The sequence below is a fragment of the Vespa velutina genome, chromosome 2 (genome assembly GCF_912470025.1).
Source record: "Vespa velutina chromosome 2, iVesVel2.1, whole genome shotgun sequence".
Classification (NCBI taxonomy): Eukaryota; Metazoa; Arthropoda; class Insecta; order Hymenoptera; family Vespidae; genus Vespa; species Vespa velutina.
In genome coordinates this window covers 13,016,031-13,043,690 of record NC_062189.1, presented here as the reverse complement: position 1 = coordinate 13,043,690, position 27,660 = coordinate 13,016,031, and the positions used below count along the sequence as shown (strand labels likewise).

The 27,660-nt window shown below is 34.2% G+C and overlaps 4 protein-coding genes across 11 annotated transcripts; 2 read left to right on the top strand and 2 right to left on the bottom strand.

Annotated features, from left to right (window-relative positions):
• Positions 1–1,094: 1,094 nt before the first annotated feature.
• LOC124947221 lies at positions 1,095–16,039 on the top strand. Its single transcript, XM_047489065.1, has 12 exons — positions 1,095–1,929; positions 3,143–7,059; positions 7,396–7,497; positions 7,841–7,974; positions 8,995–9,489; positions 9,568–9,822; positions 9,949–10,143; positions 12,985–13,507; positions 13,619–14,142; positions 14,241–14,560; positions 14,635–14,859; positions 14,985–16,039. The coding sequence occupies exons 1-12, from the start codon at positions 1,847–1,849 to the stop codon at positions 15,304–15,306; spliced, it is 7,095 nt and encodes a 2,364-aa protein (XP_047345021.1). The 5' UTR covers positions 1,095–1,846; the 3' UTR covers positions 15,307–16,039.
• LOC124946642 (solute carrier family 35 member E1 homolog) lies at positions 14,869–18,255 on the bottom strand. The gene is made up of 3 exons (XM_047487611.1): positions 17,587–18,255; positions 17,059–17,267; positions 14,869–16,979 (listed from the first exon to the last, which is right to left on the bottom strand). Exons 1-3 carry the CDS (start codon positions 17,912–17,914, stop codon positions 16,464–16,466), a joined length of 1,053 nt encoding a protein of 350 aa, XP_047343567.1. The 5' UTR covers positions 17,915–18,255; the 3' UTR covers positions 14,869–16,463.
• On the top strand, positions 17,598–21,825 carry LOC124946637 (phospholipase A-2-activating protein). 2 transcript variants are annotated; one of them, XM_047487590.1, is made up of 8 exons: positions 17,598–17,994; positions 18,452–18,492; positions 18,643–18,856; positions 18,989–19,858; positions 19,924–20,254; positions 20,368–20,608; positions 20,736–21,154; positions 21,240–21,825. In XM_047487590.1, exons 3-8 carry the CDS (start codon positions 18,720–18,722, stop codon positions 21,564–21,566), a joined length of 2,325 nt encoding a protein of 774 aa, XP_047343546.1. In that variant the 5' UTR covers positions 17,598–17,994; positions 18,452–18,492; positions 18,643–18,719; the 3' UTR covers positions 21,567–21,825. The 2 variants fall into 2 exon arrangements, with proteins under 2 accessions (XP_047343546.1, XP_047343547.1); XM_047487591.1 differs by having other exon boundaries at positions 17,651–17,667.
• A 439-nt stretch (positions 21,826–22,264) lies between these two features.
• LOC124946639 (dual specificity protein phosphatase Mpk3) lies at positions 22,265–27,494 on the bottom strand. Of its 7 annotated transcripts, none has more exons than XM_047487608.1 (5): positions 25,401–27,494; positions 25,200–25,283; positions 24,923–25,108; positions 24,602–24,844; positions 22,265–24,531 (listed from the first exon to the last, which is right to left on the bottom strand). In XM_047487608.1, exons 1-5 carry the CDS (start codon positions 25,573–25,575, stop codon positions 24,155–24,157), a joined length of 1,065 nt encoding a protein of 354 aa, XP_047343564.1. In that variant the 5' UTR covers positions 25,576–27,494; the 3' UTR covers positions 22,265–24,154. The 7 variants fall into 7 exon arrangements, with proteins under 7 accessions (XP_047343564.1, XP_047343559.1, XP_047343560.1 ...); XM_047487603.1 differs by having other exon boundaries at positions 25,200–25,907; positions 25,991–27,492; XM_047487604.1 differs by having other exon boundaries at positions 25,200–25,781; positions 25,991–27,492.
• Between the last annotated feature and the right edge of the window lie 166 nt (positions 27,495–27,660).

Genomic DNA, 27,660 nt, shown 5'->3' with positions numbered 1-27,660 from the left:
TTCTCCAATCGATCCACAACTGATTCGATTTAATTTTAAATTTTAAATAAATCGTTATGCATCTAAAATATTATTTTAGAACGAGAGTACCGGTTCCTGTGAAACTTGAAGATTTACCAGCAACAACATCCACTCCTAGAACTTACGTGTATAGAACAAGAGTACCACGAAGGGATTTTATTTCTACATCGCAGATAGCGCTACTAAAGACCAACGTAGGCCGCGCGATAACGGGAAGAAGAGGTGCCGTCAAACACAACAAAGTGCATATTGTACGAGGTCATAGATTAGTTGCAAAGTTTTTTAGACAGCCGACATTTTGTGCCTTTTGTAAGGATTTCCTTTGGTAAGTTTACTTCATATTTTATATATATATTACGCGTACGTATAGTACAGTTAAACATTTCACCGAATTGAAATTTATTGTTGCAAAATGTATGTTGAAATTCTTTCTCTGATGAAATTATTATTCTGTAAAAGAAATTCTTTAATTCGAATTGATAGATTTGTCTAAAAATATATTTTCACGTTATACATATCTTACTGAAATATCAATTAGTTTAAACCAATTTTTATTACTTGCAAAAATTATAATATATTTATTTATTATTTGATCTTTTTTCTAGGGGTTTCGGAAAGCAGGGTTACCAATGCCAAGGTAAAATTTACGTTTTACTTTATTTTCGTCGCTCCGCGCTTTCTTAGGTCATTTTTATTATTATTTCATTGTATTCTAGCTTGCCAAACTGCGGTGCACAAGAGATGTCATGACAAGTTGTTAACAAAATGCCCGGAAAGTGGGAGAGAATCAGAAAACACAATAGTAAGTATGAGATATTAGTGGAATTTTATTTTTCTAACGTTTATATTTCAGAGGAACTACATGTTGGAATATTTTAACACTATTTCAAGCGATCGTAAAACATGACAATTTTGTATTTCTTTTAATGATAGTACTTGAGGGAACGTTTTAAAGTGGACGTTCCTCACAGATTCCGACCCCATACTTTTATGTCTCCAACATTTTGCGATCATTGTGGTTCCATGCTATATGGTCTATTTCGTCAAGGATTAAGATGCGATGGTAAGTATAACGAAGGATTAATATTTCATTTTGTTAAAATCTCGATGCACCTTATTCTACTTATATGTGTAAGAATATGATTTTGATATCATATATGAAATAAATAACTTTTAATATCGACTATAACTATATCTACATCAGCAGCGTAGAATATATAAAGCCAAAATAAACACTAAGAAGAAGAAAGCAATATGATGTTTTGTACTCACGAAAAAAATCCGTTAATATGATCAGAAATTTACTCTTAAGCATATGTAATATGAGATTTTATATAAATTTCACTACCTTATCATTTTATATAAAATCATTCATGTATATATACGTTTTCATTTGATCATAATTGTTTAGAAAATTATTAATAAAAAATATACAAGAGCGCACGTGCGTACGTGTATATATAAATATATTCATCATCGTATTCCAGAGTTGTAATTATTAGTGATAGTAGTATTTGTATGTACGAGTTGTTGGAAGTCTAGGTAATATAGTTAGTCTGTAGGAAGGCTCATACTAGGAATCTATTATTACACTGGGTCGCTGTTTTAAACTCAGTCGGTCTTGGCATCGCGAGCCGTGAGAACGCTTCATTGTACACCTGAGCCGACAAGAGCCGCGCACAACGCGTTCAGTATTCTCTCGAACCGGCTCTTTCTTCGTTCGTTCCTTGTTCTTTGTCCTCGCGATTTTTCTCTTTTCGTTTATAAAGTTAAAATATCACAAATTCGAATTAGTAACATATATTATTAGAAAGACGTGGTCAAGATGCCGTACTATGGCGACAGTACGCCTTATTATTATGGGGGAACATTTGCTAATCATAGTTCTCTTATGACTGGAATACCACGGTAAGCGTAAGAGAATAATCTCTTTTTTCTTCATCTTATTTTATTTTACATGAATGTGACATACTCTAACATTTAACTCCTGACATCTATCAAATAATAAAAAGATAGATAATGGAAATATACAAGAATATTCATTTCGGTTTTTTCTTTTTCTTTTTTAACAAAACGATTCTTTTTGATCACGCCTTTTTCTTGAGTTTCTCACATTCTTCTCCGTGAGTTTTATTTTTGCTGTATTTTTTGGTTGCAAGCCACCGTTTTTCTTAGACTCAGTATGACGTTCAACGGAGTTTTTTCGCGAATAAACTACGTTTACGTTTGCTAATTTTGTGTTTTATTTCAGAATTTTCTTTTTTTCTTTTCAAATATTTTCTATGAATATATTGAAATATTGTATGTAGTGTTGAATTTTTAATATAATTGATATACTTGGTATATCGATGTTTTTGATAAAATCACATTTTGTATATACAATTGAAGTTTATGAATCGGGTCAATCGATATATATTTTGCGTATGCGTACACGACAAACATACTACGTGGTGTTTCGTAAGTCATTTATCATTATTCAATAGAACCACTTCAATCGATTCATTAATTGATAGTCATTGTATCGATGGTAGTGTGCCAAATCGGAAGTTTTTGTATTTCACGTGTACCTAACAAGTGTTCGTGAAACGTTGTCGTCCTATAACGTAACGTGGTATAAAAATAAACGTTTGGCATTGAGGAGTGTACACGGCCGATCGAAGGGCTCGTCAATCGATACTTGGCAGTCACATGTGAACGATCCAATTTGTACTATCCTATTGTTTCTATTCCACGTTCCTATTATTATGAAATGGAACAAAATTTATATAACAAATGTATTTTAAACTTATTTTTAATCGCCTGTCGAGAAAGTGGCTATTTTCAAGTCTGTTTCTTTAAATACATAGAGTAATAAATGGATTCTTTTATCTTTATGTAAACGTGTCATATTTAATTTATATTTCTTTACAAATTATAATTAATTATTATAAATACAAATAAAACAAGGCATAATTATAAAACAAGGTTAGATTGTTCATTTACATACATACATATATAATATTAATTAGGATATCATAAGAGTATAAAAAACGGAGATCGGTAATACAGATTACGTTTATATTTTTTATTATATTTAAAAATAATGCTACTTAGAATAACGGTAATTAATAACCTCATACAGAAGTTACCACAATCCATTGTCTGCAAGATTTGCACCACATCTGTCGACGATTACGGAATCGTCGTTAAGCAATCTACGACGTTATTCACCTGTCAGCACGGTGACCACTCGCGTTAGACGAGTAATTGACACTGCCGATATTGATGTATCGACTCCAAGAACTCTGTCATCGAGGGATGAAAATCGGCAAAGAGGTAATCGACTTCGCCGAGACAGGCCAACGATAAAGATAAGATCGCAAGCATTGAAAGATAATCCGGCGTTACGAGAGCACAATGAAAAACATGAAAAGAGCGTAGGCGAACTGCTGGTGGAAAAATTTTTGATAAAGGATAAAAAAAGACTTGAGGATGAGGAATCTCGAACGCGTGTTTATCATCAGGTGAGTCTCGATCAAGAAAACAATACGCAGGATTTTCAATCGATGCAGGGAAGAATAACGCGAAGGATGACGAGGAGAAGATCATCAGCCGATATTCAACTCGATGCGGAACAAATCCAACGAGAAGTTACTTATGCTCAAGTCCAAGCGAAGGTTTTAGATAGTTTGGTAGCAGAGGAGCAAGCTGAGATCGAGGACGAAGTTAAAAGAGGTACTTTGATTAGAAAAGGTATTATTAGAGGTTCTAGACCGATCTCGTCTTTCTTTGGAGACAGTGAGGAATCTCTAGAAGCTAAAGATGATGAAAACGAAACGGAATTGAAGGTGAAGAAAACGTTTAAAAAGATAAAAAAGAAGAAAAAGATGATGGAAAAAACATCGCCTACCGACGAGGAGGAAAAAAAAGAAGATACGCTTGAAATGAGACAATTGAGTACCTCTTTCAACGAAGCGCGTAGTATGGAAGATGCGAAGAAAGATGAAAATCAGGATGAAAGTAAATTTGGAAAACCCATTTACAAAATCGAAGCATCTAACAGCGTCGGTGACTTTTCTACAATTTGGATTAACGCAACTTCGGAAAATACGGAGGAAAAGGAAAGCGTTGAACAATTCAGAGAAAGCATTAGGATTCCTGTTCCCAAAAAAGCTTTGGCTAATGTTAAGCAGACTGGGGCCGTTGCCTCGGTGCCGGAAAATGGTATCCTTGAAGAAACTGAAACTAAGATCGTGTTACCAGTTCGTAAACCTTATATCAAAGATACATCAAGGAATAGTGTGTATCTTACTTTAAAAACGCAAGATAAAGAAAAGAAAAAATTAAACATTAAGGACAGCAACATTTCTACTCTACAAAAAATACCTAACGGTGTAGATGCTCTCACGAAGAAAGATTTATTGAAGCTTCGAGTTAGAGACACTTTACAGAAAGTCCTAGAAATCGGTAACGAGACTAACGAGGACGCTTCATTCGAAAAATCATCGAAACTTATCAAAGAGACGAAAGAAAAAGTCGTATCTAACGAAACGAAAGTTGAAAAGAATAAGAAAATAGGAAAGGCAATTATCGATAACGCGAATTTATCAAAACCTAAAGACGGCATTATAAAGAAAAGTGGAAAGGATACAGCATCGAAGGATAGTAATGCAGAAGTTAAAACGATTAGCATAGATAGTTCAGAAAAAAAAGAATCAATAACAGCAATGGATAAAAGCTCGGAAACATTGAAAGAGAAAATAAATGATGTCAAGGGTAAACGAATCGTTGAGAAAACGAATGAAAGTAAATTGACTTGTAAAGACATCGATAATAAGAAAGAAGAAAAGATGAAAAACAATGTTGGCTTGTTGGCTAACGGTGATACGAAGAACAAATTAGGAAAAATTGAAAATGATATATCGATGAATAGAGGAATTTCTATCTCTAATGATACGGGTGAAAACAGCGCCGCGGTGTCGTTGGTGCTTACACCGAACGCTTCGTGCCTGCCAAAACCGTCTAAAATTAATACGGATGAAAATAATGCCGTAGAAGCGCCAGAGCTTTCGTTACGAGTAGCAGCGTACCTGGCAAATCCACCAAAAATTGAGAATCTCGAGGACGCAGCTGCGTCATTAGCGGAAAATACAATAAATAAAGAGGAAACCTTGAAGAGGATTTCTCGTGGGAAGAGAATCGATGTGGAGAACGTGAACAGTATAAAATCGAACGCAATTGATTCGATGATAGCCAAGTCCAAGGACGGTGACGATCGTGCAATGAAATTAAATGCGAAGAATAAGGACTCCTCGAATATCACGAAGGACGAACTAAGAGAGACCGGAGACGCGAGTAAATCGAAGAACATGAGCTCGTTGAAATCCATGATGGCGGGGGGAAATACGAAAGAGGTCGACGGCACGGCGACCGTTTTATCGCGGAACATGCCAACGGATTCGACGTACACCAACAAAACCGGTGCTGCGTTCCAGAACACCGTCTTGCGTAAAGGACCATCGTTGATAGTAAAACAAAGTGCAGAATCTATTCACGCAAAATCTCTCATGGGTATGAGTGACAAATTGATTAATGGGACTGAAATAATTAATACACCGATTAAAGAAAAGATGGAAGATTTGTTGAAGAGCGAATCCACAGAATCAATAGATTTCTGGAACGAAATCAAAAGTAACGAACCAAAACAAATGCAATCTGTCGATAATTCCAAAGTGGAATCAATTTCTTCATCGTCGTCATCATCGTCGTCATCGTCATCGTCATCGTCATCGTCGTCAATAAAAAAACAACCAGACGATAAGGAAAAAGAAACTGATCTTAAAATAAGCGTTGCACCCTACACTCCGACATATTTGTCCAGTAATATCACAACGACGACGACGGCGACAGCGACAGCGACGACGACGGCGACAGCGACGACGACGACGATGGCGACAACGAAGACAACGAGTTTTCTAGAAAAGCAACAACGAGGAACGATCGTAAAAAGTCCTCTCAATGAGAGCAAATTTATTAAGAACAAAGAGGAAGTTACGTCTCCAGAAGTACAAGGAGAAGCTGGAAAGGAGAACAAAGAAGCAGTAACGGGGGAAAAAAAGAAAATACGTAAGAAGGCGGATCTTGTTATCTCAATACCACCCTCATCGAAAGATGTGTCTTCGACGGTAAAAAGAAAAAATCCCCTGATTAAAGAAACCACTCCATCTTCAATAGTGTCACCTTCTACGCCAACTCAATCTCAATCTGAACTTACTACACCTTTCAGTGGGATACCTTCTACCGCAGTACCCTTGATAAATATTGTCGAAGCGTCACCAATTAACGAATCTCAAATACAGGATATAGACGAAGAAGAAGAGAGTCCTAGCACACCTACCAATGAATGGACCAACTCACCTATCGCACTGATCTCAAAATGGAGCGATCACGATAATTTTGCTAATGTCGATGATCATGAGAAAACTGTGACACCTGCCTCTTCCAACGAGGCCAGTCTTGTAGCGACACCCAACGATAGTCAGCAAGCTAGTCCGGAATCCTCGAAGAAAAATAAAAAGATTGTTAAGAAAAGGAAATCGAGCTCGAAGACGATCAGTAACGAAGAGGACAAGAACGAGAAGAAGGATAGCAAAGGATCACGCAACGAGACGATATCAAAGCCTCGTCAAGAAGCAACGAGCACTTTGAAACCACCTGAAAGCAGTTTGTCGCCAAGATTAAGTCCTAGGAACTCGCCTACTCAGAGACCGATCGATCTAATAAGAATGTTTTATACTACACCATCTGCTTTACTCACTGCTACGCCAAGAGATCTTTCCAAAGTTAGACGAGCAAAGATCAAAAGAAAGAGACATCAGTCGCGAACACCATCCGTGAGTAGCGATAGTACCGGAAGTACCGCCAGTACGGCTACTACCGGTAGCACCGATGGTAGCAGTGCTTCGACTTCCACCGAATTGGACGACGATCCAGAGCACAAAAGGATGGCTTCGACAAGAAGCAACGATTCTGGATTCGACGGTTCACCAAGGATATCCAGTATTTATCTATCATCTCTATTATTTATTTATATATCTCGTTTGAATTTGACCTTATGTGTTGCTTGTCCCTTTCCATATTCTTACATTGCTCACATATATGCACGCATGATAGCTAAATGTTTTATTTACTATATACATGTCATACGCGAAGAATTATACAATTATTTTTATTTCATCTTGCGAGAACACTTGTCATATTTCTTACTCATAATCGGCTAAAGGTGCATCGAGAAAGAGAGATATTACATTCTATATAAATTAAAAAAAAAATAAAAAAAAAAAAAAACAAAAAAAAACAACGATGTTATACGCTTATACTGAAAAATTCGTGCAGATTGCGATATGGCCTGTCATAAAAAATGTGAAAAACTCACAGGGAATCTTTGTGGATTGAATCAAAAGCTCGTTGCAGAAGCTTTGCAAGCTCTTAAAAAGGGTGAGTATAGGTTTAGAAGGGCTTGTAAGACTTGGTAGATATTATTCGTTTTGTCGTAGAGACTCGCAAGAAATGTTCATATTGTTGTTATACTAGGAAATGACGAATCGTTTAAAACCAATTTTTGCGGAGAGTGACTTCCTTTCGGTCGCATAATATTTATTGATAACCAACTATATTAACGATACAGAACGATTTTTTTCTCGACGGAAAAGTCTGTGTAAGCTATTAACCTACTAACTTATTGCTACAAATAACTTGAGTGTTCAGCATTTTTTACTGTTCGAATTAAAATTCAATATATCATTGCATTACGAATCGCTGATTAGCGTCTTGTTTTCAGCTCCATCGCAATCATTAGAAAATCAAAGAAACTCAGACACGCCGGATCATTTTCCAAGTGGTCGTATTACACCACCGGCCATAAATCTGCCAAGATTCAAAAAGTATGCCGTGACGGATTTTAACTTTCTCAAAGTAAGTCTAGCACAGATGAGGATCGCTCATTATCCCTGTCATAAATAGCACGAATCAAGCCGAAGTGCGCTTCGATTTGTGGCTCGATTGCAAAATGCAGCGTTATACTGTATCCAACGTTGCATCTGTCTGTTGTCTGCCTGACAGCACGAAGTTTCGTGAACCTCTGATGTGATCTGCACGATACCAGACTAGAGAAAGATTTACCTCGGCATGTGGGAGAAGTAAATGCAATACGTCATTCTTTGCCAAGGTTCTTCGGAACGCTTCTATAGCGAAACGCAAGAATTATTGGCTCGTAGAGTTAATATAGGAGTAAAATTAAAATATTATCTTTACTATTTAATATCGTTGCTTATTTTTTTATTTTTTATTTTTTATTTTTTATTTTTTATTTTTTATTGCGCACAATATCATATAACAATTAGATGATAATATTGATAGAAAATATAGATACACAGAATTTAGATAAATTGAAGATACTTTTACAAGTATCGATGACAACGATTTACAATTCATACAAGTTTTACAAACAGACGCGATAAAAATATGAGGGTTGATACGCGAGACGCGTTCTTTGGCACTGTCTGCTAAACTTCCACTCGAAGACTAATCTGAATCACGTGTATTTACATCGAAGGAATCGGTTGATTCACGAAGAATCGTTAGGAAATAGTCCAGGGAACTAAGTGCGAACAATCGGTTCTCTCAAGTTTATGTTGGAAGAACTACCGCAAATGCCAGGAACTTAGTTTGTTTAGTATTCGCGATACATGCGATTTACATCCGAAATTTTCATCGTCTTAATCCTCAAAGCACCGTTGGTTTTGTACTAAAACGCAAATAGATCTACCGATTTAGCATCTCGTAACGTATTATTTATAACCTTCATATCTGTGTAAATTCTAGGAACTTGAAGTTTAAGGAACATGAAATATGAAGGATGATCATGAAATTTGCATTATATAATAGAATTTTTAAGTGATTCCTTATCAATAATGTTTATCTCTTTTCCTCCAGGTCCTGGGTAAAGGTAGCTTTGGCAAAGTATTACTAGCAGAATTACGTGGCACAGAATGTGTTTATGCGGTTAAGTGTCTGAAAAAGGACGTTGTCCTCGAAGATGACGACGTCGAGTGTACGTTGATTGAACGTAAAGTTCTTACATTGGCTACAAGGCATCCATATCTCTGTCATCTCTTCTGCACCTTCCAAACAGATTCGCATCTCTTCTTCGTCATGGAATATCTTAACGGAGGAGATCTTATGTTTCATATACAAAAATCTGGTCGATTTCCCGAAGTTCGTGCACGTTTCTATGCCGCCGAAATTTGGTCCGGCTTGAATTTCTTACATAAGAAGGGTATCGTTTATCGTGATCTTAAACTCGATAATGTGCTCTTAGACTTTGAAGGGCACATTAGGATTGCTGATTTCGGTATGTGTAAATTACAAATATTTTTGGATAGAACCGCCGACACCTTCTGCGGTACACCAGATTATATGGCACCTGAGGTATGTATTTATATTTATACTGAAATTTCAAAATAAATTTCGTTGGTACAAGTTACTAATAATATATAATTATTGTAGATTATAAAAGGATTGAAGTACAATCAAGCTGTAGATTGGTGGTCATACGGAGTTTTGTTATATGAAATGCTAACAGGTCAATCACCATTTTCTGGTTGCGACGAAGATGAATTATTTTGGAGTATCTGCAATGAAAGACCTTTCATACCTCGATACTTGAGTCAAGAATCAACAGATATGCTGGTCACTTTGCTAGAAAAAGATTCTGGGAAGAGGCCGCCTGCTCACGAAATTGCAGTACATCCTTTCTTTCAGGTAGATACTTAAAAATTAAAATAATATTTATGTTAAAAGTCAGAAGACTTATTATTCGTGAAATTAAATTTAGCAAATTTGCATAAATTAGCTTTTATAACATAGCAAATAAATCTTCTTGCGTAGTCTTTGCCTTGGGATCGGCTAGAAAGGAGACAGCTTGAACCTCCCTTTAAACCAGCTTTGGAACATACCTTGGATACCAAATATTTTGACACGGCATTCACAGCTGAAAGACCGCGACTCACGCCTATACCCGAACAAATTTTATCTTCGATGGATCAAGGCGTTTTTCGTGGATTTTCATATACGAATCCAAATGCGACAGACTGATATACGAAAGAGTTTGTTAGGAATTTTATATTCTTTGCATTCAACGTTCTAATCCTTTTGATTATTTATTAAAGAACAAGGATGGGCGTTAAGAAATTTCTCTTCGAAAGAAATCATGAAATTAAAGAACGATCGCAGTACACGGGTATGAAGTTGTCCAGAAGGTATTCTTTACATTTACACCCATGGATCGTTTCTTCTGTCATGAAATTCTTTTATTAAATGTTCTTATATGAGCACGAAGTGATACATATGTATGTAATCATGATAGATATCGTAATTGAAACTTCTCTTTTTTTTTTTTAATGTGAGTAACATTGGACACATTATGCAATCGATCGTTCATTGACTGTAGTAAATATGGTATATTAGCATAGTCATTAGGAAAGGAATATACGATTTTTGTTCCTTTTTTTACACTGATATAATGAGTTTTGTCGGTATTCTGTTTTAAATTTTCTCGCTTAATAATACCATAAGTGTAGAAATTAGCTTTCAAACAGATACTGTTATGGCGATAAACATGAAAAAGAAAGTACAAGAAACTCGCGTAGTTTCAATGTTCGTTGTAGTCAGGCTTTCAGAGATACATAATTATCCAACGGTCATACGATTATTATAACGTATAGCCACACGTTACTGTAGCCAAGTTATTAATATCTGAGTATTTTATTACATAGGACTACGATAGACAAAATCTCGAATCTTTAACTCATCTGTTATAATTTCTCTTTATTTACAAATATTTTTTGCTATTCTTTTCTTCTTAATTTATATTTTCTTTCAATATCTTTATTCTTCTAAAAGTTTTGTCGTTTCTTTCTCTGTAGTACATCACGATGATGTCTTCTACAGATTCATCTCCCACTCACTATTCTTTCATCCTCTCTTCGTTTGGCCGACAACTTATCCTTTTCTCTCCTCGGTCTTCCGTTCGTACATTTAGCTTCTCGCAAACTACGCGCTAATTTTAGACCGCCAAGGAATTGGCAAATTGGCATAAGCTTCCGAACCGACGGACTCTGTTTCTTCTTCCTTTTCTCTCTTTCTCCATATCTTACCCGTTTCCTCTTTTTTCTCTTTCTTTGTAAACCATGAAAATCATGAAAAAATGGCAATTTATGAAACATGTATAAGATGTGACAAAAGAATTAAAGTTAATATTAAGAAATTTTTTGAATATTATATCTATTAACAAAATATATAATAAATCTTATCTTGACTAGATATATATATTATAGTATATATCTATTAATATTTATATATAAAAAAGTTAAAATGTTGGGAAAAGTTATCTCGATTTGCACCAGATCGAAAAAAATAAAATGAAAACAATGCACGTCGCATTACGCAGATATCAAAGTCCGAGAGATATTTTTAGATCGGTTCTTTCGTCCTAATGCGATTCTTAACACCTGCGTGTCGCTACGTGCTATTATATGATAGCTACGGATCGTTAAATTTTCATAAATAAAAGATAAAAAATAAATAAAGCAATGATATCAATAACTTTATGTCATAGTTGGTTAAACTTTGTAATAAATTTTGCTTTAAGAAGATTTAATGAAAAGAAGTATTTAGTAATGCGTTTTGCGATTTAAAAAAAATAGATAACAACACAACAAGGGTAAAACAAATTGGATAGTATGAATAGAAAGAATACAAGATAATCAAGAGCTCTGATATGAAGAGTTTGAAAGTTAAGAAAATGAAAGGTAAAGCAAGAGAATCGATAACTACAAACAGAAGTATTAAAAGCTAGGATGAGCAAATACATTCTACATCAACCATATCTGGTCTTAGGATACTTAAAAGCATTGAACGTGTAAGTTCAACCATAAGTGCAATCTCGTTCGACGGTCGAAGAAACGTAGCATGGCCAGGCAATACAGGGCCGCAGTTCTTCGCACAGTCGCACGTTTAAAGATACTCTCGAAGACGATCTCGTTGCTGTGATATAAATAGAATTTAGCATTTACTCCCGCGATTGCGGCCCTACATCGAGGAGAGCTATTTTCGAGATCCATCGCGAGTTGTTACAGTCCTCTGCTTGGTTCTAACGAGTTTCGTTCGGAAGAAGCACTGCAGTTCCTAACAAATAATTCACTGATAGAGAGAGAGAGAGAGAGAGAGAGAGAGAGAAAGAGAGAGAGAGAGAGAGAGAGAGAAAGAGAGAAAGAAAGAAAGAAAGAAAAAGAAACAAATCATTTACCTCGTGAAATGAACCGAATGTATTATTGTTTTCAAATTTTACCCGCTACGTGAGTGTCTTCCGAGAGTATCTTCGAATAGACTCTTCTCTGTTTTTTTCCTCATTTCCCTTCGTTTTCGTTCATAATAAAAATTCGAAGTGTTTTGCGATACGAATTTTGCAGTTACCGTGCGTGAATCAATAATCAGAATGTATTTATTCAAAGATATTACGGATCATGCTGTTATCGAGAAAATTAATTTCGTGTTCTCACGCTTCAAAATATATTTTCGATAAAAACGACGCCATTTCGTAGATGAAAACAACCAAACACTGAAGAAAGATATCGTGTAAAAACGTTAACGAAGATAAACGAAAAAGTTATCAACATATTCATGTGACGTTAGTGTTTACTAAATCGGTACTTCTGATTTCGTACTCTGGAAAGTGTAAGGCGATATTGTAATATATATTTCATATAATGAACATTGTGTGTAGTCCGATATATAAATATTCATTAGAAATTTTGTTTGATGCCGTGTAGTGCAAAGCATTTCGATTTGCTGCATAAGCCTGTGCATGCGTTAATAAAATTTGTTGAAGTTGTTAAAGTTTGACAAAAGTAGAAAACAACATAGAGGATGTTTAGTTCCTTAAGATTGGCGACGATGCGGTCGCACAAAAGTCGAGCCAGACCTGGCAGTGTGGCCACGTCGGCAAGTTCGGATTCCGGTAGAGCAGAGGAAGTTCCCCCACTTCTCTTTCATCCCCCGAGTTTTTTGCTTCTCGATGAACAGGACGGCAATATATCGTCACCGTCAAGCGTATCTTCTAAAGTCGCACAAGTCAGAGTAGAACGCGAGGGTGGTAGTCTTGGTGTCACTCTTCGCGGTGGAGTTTCCAGAGCTCTCGTTGTCACGGGAATAAAAGCCGATGGTCCAGCTGCAAAAGAAGGAAGAGTTAGACCTGGTGACAGATTACTTGCGGTCGATGATACCGAGTTGAGTGGTTTAACTTTAGCCGAAGCTCAAAGAGCACTTAGAAGAAGTTCAGATTCACCTGTGGCTTCTCTAACTATCGAGTATGATGTCGCGAACATGGACGAAGCTCGAGCAGCAACGTCCGGCTCACTCTTGGTCCAACTCGAACGTGGACTTTCAGGTAGAGACTTTCAATCTATTTAATTATTTCTTTCTTCAAATGTAACTTCTTTGGTGTCTGAAATGTCTATAACAATTTTTCTTCTTGTGAAGTTTAATGGTACAATTTCAGGAGAACTAGGTCTAACCGTAAGGGAAACACCTAATGGAGTTTATATCGAGAGTCTTCGACCAGCAAGTACCGCAGATCGTTGTGGCGCATTACAGCCAGGAGATAAACTTCTGGCGGTGGATGATACACCGGTACAAGATGCGGTCACTGCAGCTAAATTATTGAGAAATACTTCGGAAAATTGTCGTATAGCAAAGTTACAGATTCTACCAAGATTACAAAGTACGTCAGCGAGAACGGTTAAAAGAAGAGCGCAACCTCAAGTGCAACAAAGCTCAAATCAAACTTTGCAAACGAAGGAAAGTTTGACAGTGATACTTCGACCTGATCATAGGGGTTTTGGTCTCGCTTTGAAACAAACAGAAGATCGTATAAATTATGTGATAAATTTTTTGGAAGCTGGTGGTCCGGCAGAACAAAGCGGTGTTCTATTACCTGGTGATCGAGCGATCGCTATTAATCGTACTATATTGCGCGACTTGAAACCTACAGATGTGGCTGATATTTTAGAAAATTCACAAATGGTAATGATCTCATAACTAAAATTTAGAAATACTAGAAGTCTGTTCGAAAAACAATTTTTAGTTATGTAATAAATATACAATAAAATATTTCTCAACAGATTGAACTTGTTACGGAGTACAAGGTGGGTGGTCCGGTTGTACCTAACTCTGGTGTTTTTACTGTAAGAGTCGCAAGACCTCTAGGTGGGCATCCTGATCTAGGACTTACTGTAAACGAAGATTTAGTTATAACCGAAGTTCGCAAAGGTTCTCTCGCATATAGAACAGGTAGTTTAGCATCGGGAGATCGCATACTAGCTATCGACAATCAAAAATTAGATGCCGGTGATCTGAGACAAGCCGCGCAATTACTTCACCGACCAGGAAGTTCTGTAGTTGCTCTAACTGTAAGAAAGTCTGACCCACTTTCAGAAACAAGGTAAATTATACAATCTTAAGACATATTGGTTGTAAAATGATCAAAAAATATTATTCGAATTCTATATTGTATAGAGATTATTGTAAGGAATCAAGTATAGGAAGTGATGTAGTACCCACTCAATATCCTTCAACTATCTTACGTTCTGCCAGAGAAAGTTTGCCCAGTGTTGATAGTGCAGTGGATTCTTGGGGAGAATTAGGAGAAAGTAGTGGAGCAGGCCCGGAAATATTAAGACTGTGGGATGCGGTTTCTGTGGACAGTGGACAATTAGATCCTCCGACACCACCTTATCAAAAGTATTAAAATGCATCGAAAAATTACTGAATTATTATTAATAAAAAAAATACAGATATTTTTTAAATACCTATATAAAATATTTAACATAAATATGAATAAGATAAAATAATATAACCAATTCTAGCTCTCAAGAACACGGTGTATCAGATAATAGACCTCAACAAATAATACACGTATCACTGCACAAGGATCCAGTTTACGAAGATTTCGGATTTTCTGTCTCCGATGGACTTTACGAACGTGGCGTATATATAAATCGTTTAAGACCTGGTGGACCTTGCGATGGAGTTTTGCGACCTTACGACAGAATTCTACGTGTTAACGAAGCAAATACAGAAGACTGCGACTGTTGTTTGGCCGTACCCCTAATTGCCGCTGCTGGTCCACGTTTAGATTTGACTGTGGCTAGGCCACTATCACCTCAGGACATCGTAAAAACTTTGTAGGGCATAATGTAGTATATTTTATATCAATGATGCTGCTGCGATACTAATGCCACTGGTATATTTTTGTACGCATGTGTTTATTTATAAAAATAAATGTACTATAGATTGCTTTTAGCTAAAACACCTTTTCTTGCATACAATTTTTCACACATACATACTTCGCACTGATTCATAACACACCAACTGTACAATATCTTTGCCGGAAGTATGTAAACGAACAGATGTTTATACAAGTGCAAAAATTAAGAGATACATTATTATAAATTAATCTAACATTCAAAACAATGTACCTGTACATTTATAGTCATTACGCATATCTACAAATAGTCAACGTTACATTGTAACAGGATAATGTCTTAAGAAACGCAAAATCGTGCATTACTTATTAAAACTTACACGCTCGTAATGAATACATTACAAGCTAGGAAACTGGTTTATGGCCAATGTTCTTAGCCTTAAATTAGATACAGTAACTCATTTTTATTGCAAACTTGAATTTATTAATTGTATTATTTCATAATATTTAAATAATTGTTGCTAATTGTACCAGCAATCAGCTGTTTTAAAAAGGTCCATGTGCATTTGAAATTATATAATTTTACCTTACCAGCAGGTTTGATTTTAAAAGAAATTTATCGAATCAAGAAATAGATTGTTCCAAAATTATCTACAAGTTCTACAAAGTATCGCTCAAAATTAAGGAGAAATATGAAGGTCTAAATACACTAGCACAAAATGCAGAGCATCGATAGCTATTTTAACTATTAAAAGTGACCACTTAAGAATAGCGAAAAAAATGATAATGTAAATCATAACGTAATAGTTAATCAATACATCATAGATTCGAAGACTGTTTACGATATAATACCGCTCTTTCCAATATGAACGTATAAAATAGTTAAGAAAAACCCTTCTGCTTCTAGCTGTGCGACACTTTAGGCCTTTACAGTTCTCTTTGTGCAAATAATTGAAATTAGTAAACATACTTTATCATCATATGTTAATCACTTGAATCATTTCACTGAATGCAGAAAATTATCTTGAATAATCTTTTATAAAATCATTTGAAAATTTTTAAACATATCCAATTTACTTACATTGTCATAAGTAAATCAATATTCTCTAAAAGATATATAATTCATATTTTCGAACAAAGACTAGACTGCAAATAGTTGATTTCTCTTATTGGCCCATCCATTAGCTACAAAAGAATTGCTATTACCATTCCGATTTATATTATAATATTTTGGAAGTATACTATTATCTCTTTGTTTTTCTTGACGCTGATCATATTTGGCTTTATTATAATACAATACTCCTAAAATGGCCATAGCCATACCAAATACATTTACCCATGTTACAGGATTACCTAATACAAATAAAGTTACTCCAATTACAAATATACGTTTACTAGCACTTGCCACTGCATACGTTAATGGTGTTACTATTGAAAGCACAGAAAAAGCTATAATATTTTGCAACCAATTTAATATGCCATCCAGAAATAATAATCCTAATATGTTATATGAAATATTTACTGATGTTTTCGTAATAGGATCATATACTAAATTTATCAAGTCATGAAATACCCAAATTGGTAGAAACATAAACAAAGCTAAACGTCCTAATATAAATAGAAGTCTTAAATGATGAACTCCTGTGTCATGCAGCACCTAGGAACGAAAAATATTTGTCTTTATATGAACACTATAATATAAAAAAAGAATATATAATATCATCAAATATATGCACCTTTTTTGAGTATATATTCTGTAAAGAAAACGCCATAGTAGATGCTAAAGCACTTATTAGACCAACCATATTGAAACTAAGTTCTGTTAAAGTTGCAATGGCTACACCTCCCACAATAGGTACAAGACTAAGATAAACTCTCCAGGTTTGCTTTTCTCGTAAAATTATTCTTGACAAAATCACTGTGAAGAGTGGCATTGTAGCCTTCACTGGGAAAGAGCCAGATTTTCATTAATGTACAATACTAATAAATATAAAAGTTAATGAAACTTAATAGATATTAATTCTATTAAAACTATATAAAATATATATTAAAAATTATAAATTAGTTTTTGAACATTTTAAAAATTGTTCAATTAAAACTAAGATACAACTTAAAAAAGTTCAAATATGGTCGAATATAAGAATCAAAATCATATATTTAATCAACAGTATATAGCGAGAGAAAAATCATTATAATGTTCACGATGAGAGAATTTATTTTTAAACTACGCGCCATACAATAGGCGCGTCAAGATTATTACATACCAGTGTGAGCATATGACACGGGAACTTTCCAAATGCTGACGTGGCTAAACACATTGGCAAGAAATTTTCCAAGTGCTAAAGGTACGATAAAACGCAAGTAATAACTCCAAGGAATATTGGAAGGAGACTTGCGTACACCCCATAAATTGAAAAATGGACCGGAGTATACTGTGATTGAGGTTAATTGTACCATTGTTACCGTGACAGGATATGGAAAGTCTGAAAGTACCATCTTGCCAACGACATTGCTACTGCTGGATACTGCATACCATAGTAGACACAAGACAAGAATGGTTATCACTTCGCGGCTATTTCGTTTGTCGTCCATGATGTAAAACGGAAACTGTTAACAATTTACTTTTGCCTCACGCAGTACATACTCGCACGCACAAACTCTGCTAGTCACTGGTAAAAGCAGCAGCTAGCTAGATTTGATTGCGTACTGTGTGTGGCGCTACTTACATGATTATTTGCTAACCGATCCAATAGTTTAATTACACAACAGATTTGATATATTTCTATGTATAGCGACATACAGATGTATTTCTGGTATTTTGACATTTATCTTTCTGTATTCACTTATGTTGCTTCATATTTTTCACCTTTTATCTTTGTACCTCCTAATCAAAATTTTGCACTAATTTGTCCATAAAATATACATGGTTAAATATATTCTAACATACTTCAAATTTTCCAATATTTCACATAATATATTATTTCAAAATAATTCAAAACAAGATAATTATGTAACAACTCTACAAATTATATCGTATATCTACATTCATTTTTACACACAATTAAAAAATACGCTTATGATTGGTTGTAAGATAAAATTATAAATTTTTTTAATTTATTATGTTTTTAGCTAAGTTGAGTCTCGAATATTCTGTTTCTTTCTCTTTTTAGGTAAGATTTTTATAAATCAATATATTTATTTAAAAATTTGATTATGTATGTGTACTTTACATTTACCTTTTCATTACAAATTTGAAATAATAGAGTTGCGCGATAAACTCGTTTGACTGAAACAAGATTCTGAATATTCAATGTTTGTAGGAAGATTCGTCTATGTAGATACATACTCGTATGTGAGTTGAATGGATGATCTGTGATTTTTCTTATGTGTTGTTACCATGGCTAAACCATCATATAAATTAAGTAGTGTACTTTTTGGACATACATCGGATGTGAGAGCGATAGCAACTTTCGCAAATGGGTCCATCGTTTCAACATCCCGAGATAAAACAGCGCGTGTATGGAAACCAAGCGGGTACTTAACCTCTATTTCCTTAAACTTTGCTTGTCATTGTACATATTACTAAAATAAAATTGTAAAATATTTTTTATTTATATTGTTATCATATATCAGAAAACAGATTATGTGCATTGAAAATAATTCTAGGAATGGAAAGGACTACATTGAGACAGCAATATTGAAGGGACATACTAATTTCGTCAGTTCTGTCTGCATTATAAATCCATCCGAGGAAAATCCTAAAGGTTTAATTATAACTGGAAGCAATGACAACACTATATGTATGTATGAACAAGATCAGATAGAACCGTTTCATATTATAAAAGCTCATCAGAATACAGTATCTAATTTAAGAACTGGAAAACTAGAAAATACCTTTCTTTCGAGTTCTTGGGATATGACAGCCAAATTATGGAATATTAAGGATTTAACGAAACCTTTAGTAACTTTAACAGGCCATACCGCAGCAGTGTGGTGTGTCACAGACTTAGTAGATGGTAATATAGTAACTGGATCTGCAGATAAATTGATTATAGTATGGCAAAAAAATGGTGCTATAAGATATAAACTATCTGGTCATAGTGATTGTGTTCGTGGCATTGTACCTATAAAAGAAAATGAATTCTTATCATGTTCTAATGATGCTACAGTACGTCATTGGAATAGTAGTTCTGGAGTCTGTTTAGGAAATTACTGTGGACATGAAAACTATATCTATAGTATAACAGCTTTAATGAATGGCACTTATGTTTTTACTTCTGGCGAAGATCGTACTATCAGAATATGGCTAAATGGTGAAATAGATCAGATTATTACTTTACCTACACAATCAGTGTGGTGTATAGATCTATTACCAAATGGTGATATAGTTGCTGGTAGTTCAGATAGCAATATCAGAATATTTTCACCAATTCCAGAAAGATATGCTTCACTTGAAAAATTACAACAATTTGAAGAAGAAGTTGCAAAAACAACAATTAATAATGAGCAAGAATTAGGTGGCTTAAAAATTAAGGAGTAAGTATATAAAAATATGCTACATCTTTAAATACAAAATTATAATATTTCTGTGTATATTATAGCTTACCCGATGCAAAGGCATTACAGCAACCTGGTCAAAAAGAAGGTCAAACAAAAATGATATCTGATGGGAATAATGTTGCAGCATATAGTTGGTCACAAAATGAACAAAGGTGGATATTAATTGGAAATGTAGTGGGAGCATCTGGTGGTAGTACGGCTACATCTGGGAAACAACTTTACAATGGCATAGAATATGATTATGTTTTCTCAGTAGACATACAAGATGGTGTTCCACCTTTAAAATTGCCGTATAATAATGGTCAGGACCCTTGGGCTGTTGCACAAAAATTTCTTCATGATAATGATCTTAGTCAATTGTTCTTAGATCAGGTATAATTTGCAAAAAATTTCTATTATATAATAAACATATTTTCATTATATAATAAACATATATTAGACAATTTTTTAATTAATATTATATATGTTTACGTTTATATACTTAGGTTGCAAACTTCATAATTAAAAATTCTCAACAAGCTCCTAACTTAAATGATAGTATTCAATATACAGATCCATTTACGGGAGGAAGCAGATATATTCCTGGACCTAACATGACTGATAGTCCATCCGAGTTTTCCTCTAAAAATAATCAGAATTATTCAAATCTTTCTTCTGTATCTCCTTCATATATACCTCATATGAAATATTTAAAATTAGAGCAAGCAAATTTACTTGCTATAATAGGTAAGACAAGCTCCTTTCTTTATTTATATAAAAGGAAATAATATTTATAATTATTAGCATATTAATTTATAAATATTAACAATTTATAATTTGCATGATAAAATATATATAAATATTTTTATTTTAGATAAATTAAGTGAATTAAATGCAAAACAAGAATGTACTTTTAAGATATCCGAAGCAAAACTAGAAATAATAAAACACATGATAGAAAATAAAATACATGAAGAACATATAGCTGATGCTATTGATATACTAAAACAAATTTTAAATTGGCCTGAGAACTTAGTATTTCCAGCTCTTGATATAGCACGTCTTGCAGTACTCCATAAAGACATAAATGAGCAAATAAGTACTCCAGATATGTTAAAAATGATAGACAAACATATTAAACCTGGTGCATTAGCGTCAAATCAAATGCTTACATTTAGATTGCTAGCAAATTTATTCTATCATGAAAAGGGAGAAAATTTTTGTCTTTCCTACAAAGATGATATATTAAAAGCAGTATGCAATTTAAATTCTCTCGGAAATAAACACAATCAGGTATGGGAATAAAATATAATAATATTTGTAATAAAAAAGATATATTAAAGAATATGAATAAAAATACTATTTTTAATTATTTCAGATTGCAATATCAACTTATATGTTGAATTTGATAGTAGCATTAAATAAATGTAATGATACATCTGGTAAGACAAGAATTTTAAATACAATGTTTATGATACTTCCTCGTTTCAATGAACCTGAAGCTGTATTTAGAGCTCTTGTTGGACTAGGAACTCTTTTGGCTGCAACACTGAATCCAGATGAGCGTAATGAATTAATTAAAGCAGTACGTCAGTCAGAAAAAATACTTGACGTACTCAAAACTATGTCTGAAAATGCACATGATGTTAATATTCAAAACAAAGTAGCAAACTGTTCAAAACAAATTATAGATTTAATTACTTAAATCTTTGACTAATAATTTCCCCCGTACAGGTAATGATTTACAAGATTGTTCAATAATTCATATACATACTGCAAAAAATAAATAGAGTCTTAAAACTTATAATTTTCAGCATATTTCTTATGTTTCAAAATAATACAAAAGCGTTTATTAAATTGTTCTTAAAATTGTTTATAACTGAATGCTACAAATAAGAAACAGCATTATACATAAAATATATGTGATCTTTTCTATTAAATGAAATAGAACTTTTTACATATCATTCTTTGATACATTACACACACACACATATATATATACATATATATATATATATGTTTTTTTTATAAATGAATCAAATATATAGTCTCATAAAGATGCTCAAATAATATTTGATAGTATTTATAAACTGATATATACGGTTACAAATAATGTATCATATTAATCAAGTTTGTACGTAATATAGACAATTTATAGTAGACTGATAGTAAATAATAACTCATAATATACTATTATGCTTATATTTATACAAATATGAAAATTTTTAAATGAAATAGTACGTTTAATTTATTCATTAAGCATTTACTTAATTAAACAGCATTCATTCAACCGTTTATATGATGAATATGAATAATCGGTAGTGATTTATTGATATTATTTGAACGTTCCATTTAATTTTATTATATTGTAAAATTACATCATGTCATTTAAAACAAGGAAAATTAATTTACTAAAATGACAGTCCTTTATTTGCCTCGAATAAGATAGGTTGTATTTCTAATGAAATTAATCAAAATATATACAACAATGAATATAAAATAATTTATGTAATATACGTAATATTTGATTAAATTTTTTTGGACATCTGTCCTTTAAACATACAACAGACAACAGTGTGATAGTAGAATATTATTATTACATTAACGTCAAATATATATTTTCTTAATTGTATATCAATTTATTCTTGCAATAGTTAAGAAATAGTTATATCTTTGCAGTTAATTATATGAAAAATAACATTCACAGTATACATTTATTAATTTCTATTACGCTTGATGAACAGTACATATAACGTACGAAAGATAGTTACATAGTGTATCAGGCCATTTTGGCTCGTAATGGGAATGTGAATGTAACTCTTTTTTTTTATAAAAATAACTTTTAATATATATTTGAGATCTGAAAGATAATGGAAACATTGCCGTTTCATACAATTAAGACTCCAATTCAGTATACGGATTGCTTATAGCATATAAATAGCTGCATTCTGGTCTTAATATTGATGCATAAGAGCAAGATAGTTGCTTAAAAAACCTTCATAAAAAATTTGAAGGATCAACATTATTCTGCATTCTATAGTAACGTGATTTGCAGGAACCATTGTCTTTCACTACTTTTTATCAGCAATATCAGATACAATTAGTAATATCAATTATGCTCTTGTGCTGATATTTGCAATGTTTTAAAAATCATTTTTTTTATTTTTCGTGTCTATTATAAATTGAATCGCTATAAGATGATCCCTAAATATCTTGCTTAAGGCAGATATGCCTGACATAAGACTTCAGGTAATATCCACAAATCCTTTTGCATCTTTCAAACCAGAACGCATTAAAAATACCCTTTGTAAGGTAAGTCACTTCAGTGTATTGAAAAACTACATAAAAAATTACATTTGAGTATCATATTACTTTACACAGCTTAACAGTTGAGTACAAGACCATCAATTTCAATTTTGTACCTCCAAACTTAGCACATTAAACAGTGATGTTTATTTTAACTACAGGTTGTGATTGATCTATTGCAATTTGTTCATTAAAGAATATTTCATACCTAAAAACATTATCTATCATAAAATAAACACAGCCACATTATTGAAGGGTTTAGGGAAAAAATATTAAAATATAGACCCTAATTATGAAGGAAAACTGTAAATAGGAAATTAACCTAACATCAGTGGCAACATAATACAAGTTTCAATAGATGACATACACTACGTTTCTATTTTGGAAGGATGATTTAAAAACATACAATCACACTTATATGAAATGCGATTACGCGATAGAAAATTACAGGTTTCATTTATAAAATACTTTCAATATCCAATGCTGCTCATAACAATCTGAGAAACGTTTTTCTAAGTTTATTTTATATATTTCATGGAGGCAGTCATATTTATTCTCTACACGTAGTATGACTGTTATAATTGCAGCAATCTGATCTATCTTAGAATTTTAAATGAATTTTATAAAGAATAAAGTCAATTTTATCATTATAGAAGACATTGTGTCCAGCACTCACTGTATTCAATGAATTTAAAAAAAAAAGATAATAGGAAGCCTTTAAGATGGTAGAAAACAGTATTAAGACGGTTAGATGACAAATATAGAGATAATATCTCCGCAAGAAAAATGAAGAGTAACATATTTCTTTTTTTTTCCATTTATGCTCCTTGACCATTTATAAAGATATACTGAAGATTCTAATTCTTATTTTCTCATAGTAGAACTTTTATTTTGTTTCCCTATACCCTTCAATCAGGACTTTTTTAACATGATAAATAATTTGCAAGGAGGGACCTAAAATTTGTATTGGGTCCCTCCAGGCCTGTCTCATTCAGCTGGTGTACTAGTTGCCCATCTATCAAATTCTATCCCTGAATCTGGACTAAGACCCAAATCAACGGGATTTAAAAAGCTTGGTGCAGGACAATTACAAGTGCTACCAGGTAAGCAGGCACCAATACATCTTTGATCATTTCCTTTGTTTCTATCTCCTCTATCTCTTAATTCTCTTTCAAAACTAAGCAGTTGTTCCATAAAATGAAAATTCGGAGCAACATTGGATTTTCTACTACGTACTAGATTGAAAGCATCATTTAGGCTTAGACTGCATTTGTGCATCAAATAAGCTACAGTAATCGTAACAGACCGAGACACTCCAGCTAAACAGTGAACCAGCACTCCTTTGTCTGAGCTCCGTGCTTCCTCTAAAAATTTCATAATCTTGAAATACTTCAGTCTTCAATGATCTTGCTTAGAGTCGAAATGCATACTTACCTATAAATTGAATAGCTTGTGGAAAAAAACTGGCTAAGTTCTGACTCCAATGATCACTTATTGGTATCTGCATGTATTTTATAGAGCCAGCACTTTCAAATACGTTTGGTAAATCTGGCGTTACATTGAGTATGTATTGTATTCGATGTCGTGCCAAAGCTTCTTCGTCTTCGCTATTGGCTGCATTTCCAAGGTACAAATGAGGTAAAATTTCTACAGGAAAATCTTTATCTTCTTCAGGTCCTAAATATATGCAAAAAAAAATTAAAATATTGTAATCAATAATTCCTCTAAATTTGAAAAGAAAGAAATGATACATACCAACAGAATCGCATGTACTGTCACTATCTGAATCAGAATATGCTCTTATTGGTGGACTTGATATCCTAAGCGATCTGAGACCCATCAATTCTCCATCATTAGAGTCTTGACCAGATGACCCTTCCATATTAGCTTGACTACATTCACACCATTCTGGATATTTATCTCTAAATGCTATGAAACCACCTGAAAGAGATAATAAGTATGAAATCAAAGATATTGAAAGTGAAAAGAATAAAATGATAAGGATAAGAATATAAGTGATGTCTTAACTTACCAACAAGTATAGCAACACTCCCACCATTGCTTCTAAGTCTTCGATTTAAAACTTGAATTGTCTCACCCTGGTGTCCTATAGGATCTGTAGAATCTCCAATCAACACAAATGTTCCTCTACTACTCTTATCTCCATGCAGAAAAACTTCTACTCTGTTTCTTAGGTCTAAACACCTTATCGTTGATATCAAATCTACTTTACCTGCAGCCAATCGTCTTAACATTATACTTGGTATAGCCAAAGATACAGATCCTCTGACATGAGCTTCCAGAAAATCTGAATGAGCTCTACAATCTAAAATAAGGAGCCTATTTGTACCATCTTGGGATCTGAGTTCTCTAAAGAGCCAATCTGGCCCTATGAGATTATCCGCCATAATGTTTTAATTGGTTTATTTACAATTGTAAATGAATTCTTTTATTTCCATAAATATCCATGTTTAATATTCATTTTAGTATTTCCTCTTTTTCCTTCTTTGATCCTTATAGGCTCATTTCTTTTTTTCAATTTCTTCTTGCACAGTTTGTCATGCACAATGTGTACATGGGATAAAAACTCTTCAACGATATTTCCAATATTTAACTAATAGACAAGCAATGTACTCTTATATTATATTCTTGATATATACAAATAACTGCCAATATATGCAGATAACCAATGTGTTTGTATGTGTTTTGAATGTATCATTTAATATATTTATCTTTGACACTAATCGTGAAGAATGTAAATATTAGATAATTATTTAATTATTGCATGTTCATTTATATAAACGATAAAACGAAGTTACGCACATGCCCACATAATGTGTATTTATTATTAAATATTTATTGGATATGATGAAATGGCACTTTAAGTTATATCGTAGAACGCATTTCCCACAGACATTCCATCAGCGCCCACGACGTTACAACATCGCGTTCACATAGCATCGTTCGGTGATCTCTCATGCATACCCATCACTTCCTGCGACATTAATGTCGTGTGTGCTTCTTCTCCACCACCTCCACCTCTACCGTCAGTTCGTTGCGATTATTGATCCTTTTGCAAATTAAGACATGTCCAATTAACGACACGTTTGTGGAATGTTTACGATTGTTCAAAAAATGCATGTTCCGAGGTAACTCTCGCAGATATTTGCCAACGCCAAAAAAGCTCTTCGCAATTCTAAAAAGGTCAAATCTTATTTTGGCGCATAGATCATTTTAATAAGCTTCATTCTTTTGTTTTCTCCTATACATACGTTCAACCATTCTTTGGTTTTTACCTTTCTTCGAATATACGTTCACTAATGTCCTATCTTCTTTACTCTTCTTCTTTATGCTCACTCTATCTCTCTCTTTCTTTTTTTCCCTCTCCCTTTCTCTCTTTCTCTCTCTCTCTCTCTCTTCGTTTATCAACATAGAACTTGATGATAGCTTCGTGAATGGACCATACTGACGATAGAACGAATAGCGATAATAATAACGATAACAATTAAAATAGAGACAATTAAGACGATCTACAAACTACGACAAACAATGACGATGGCGATGACGGCGGTGGCGATCACGAGTAACATAACGAGAAAAACGGGGATGCTGCGTAACGTACGCTGGACCCGTGTCAACGGCAGCGGCAGCGGCAGCAGCGAGCGGAGCTCACGACGCTCACCGACTCATTCGATACCGATCACGTATCTCGACGACTCGAGATCGTCGCCGTCTTCGCTTCACCTTACGAATCCTTCCAGCATCGCTCGCGTCGCGTCGTTTTCTCCTCGTAGTGGTTTTTCGGCTAGCGTGCGATATAATTTCCACCTTTCTCCTTCCCTCTTTCTGGCTCCTACTTCGTCCACCCTTTTTCTTCTTTGCCCTTCTCTCTGTCTATCTATCTGTCTATCTCTTTCTCTTTTTCTCACTCCTCTCTATTTTTTTACATTCTTCTTTTCTTACTTTTGATTTCCGTTTCTTTTTCGTTCCGTTGGATGGAAAGACCAAGAGGAGAGCTTACTCACGAAGTTTCTCCAAGATCTTCGCTCTTGCTTTAACCCGTTGTGTTGTATCACACGTCGAAGGCCACACCTTACCTCGAGCGTCCTTCCGCCGAGAATGGGCAAATTACACTCGGCGGTCGGTGCGTAGGGGAGCAGCGCGTACGATGATTGGACGAGAGTCACGTGGTCTTGCGAAAAGAACCAATTGGATGCCGGACTGACGTCAGTTCATTGACAAAAGATGTTTTCATTAACAAGGCGTAGGTAGATGAGTGGGGCGAAGTGGAGGGAGCGGACGGTCGTTACTGACCGAACCCGAACATCGATGAGAGTGGCGCGTGGGAAATCGGTGGGGCCGTAAGGAGGACCATAGTCGGAAAACTAAGCGCGGTCTTCCCTCACGCGTGCGTGAGACTCTCCTCTTTTCCCTGCACCCCCTTTGCTCTTCTTTCCTCGCGAATGTATAAAGAGATAGTGAGGGAAAAAAAG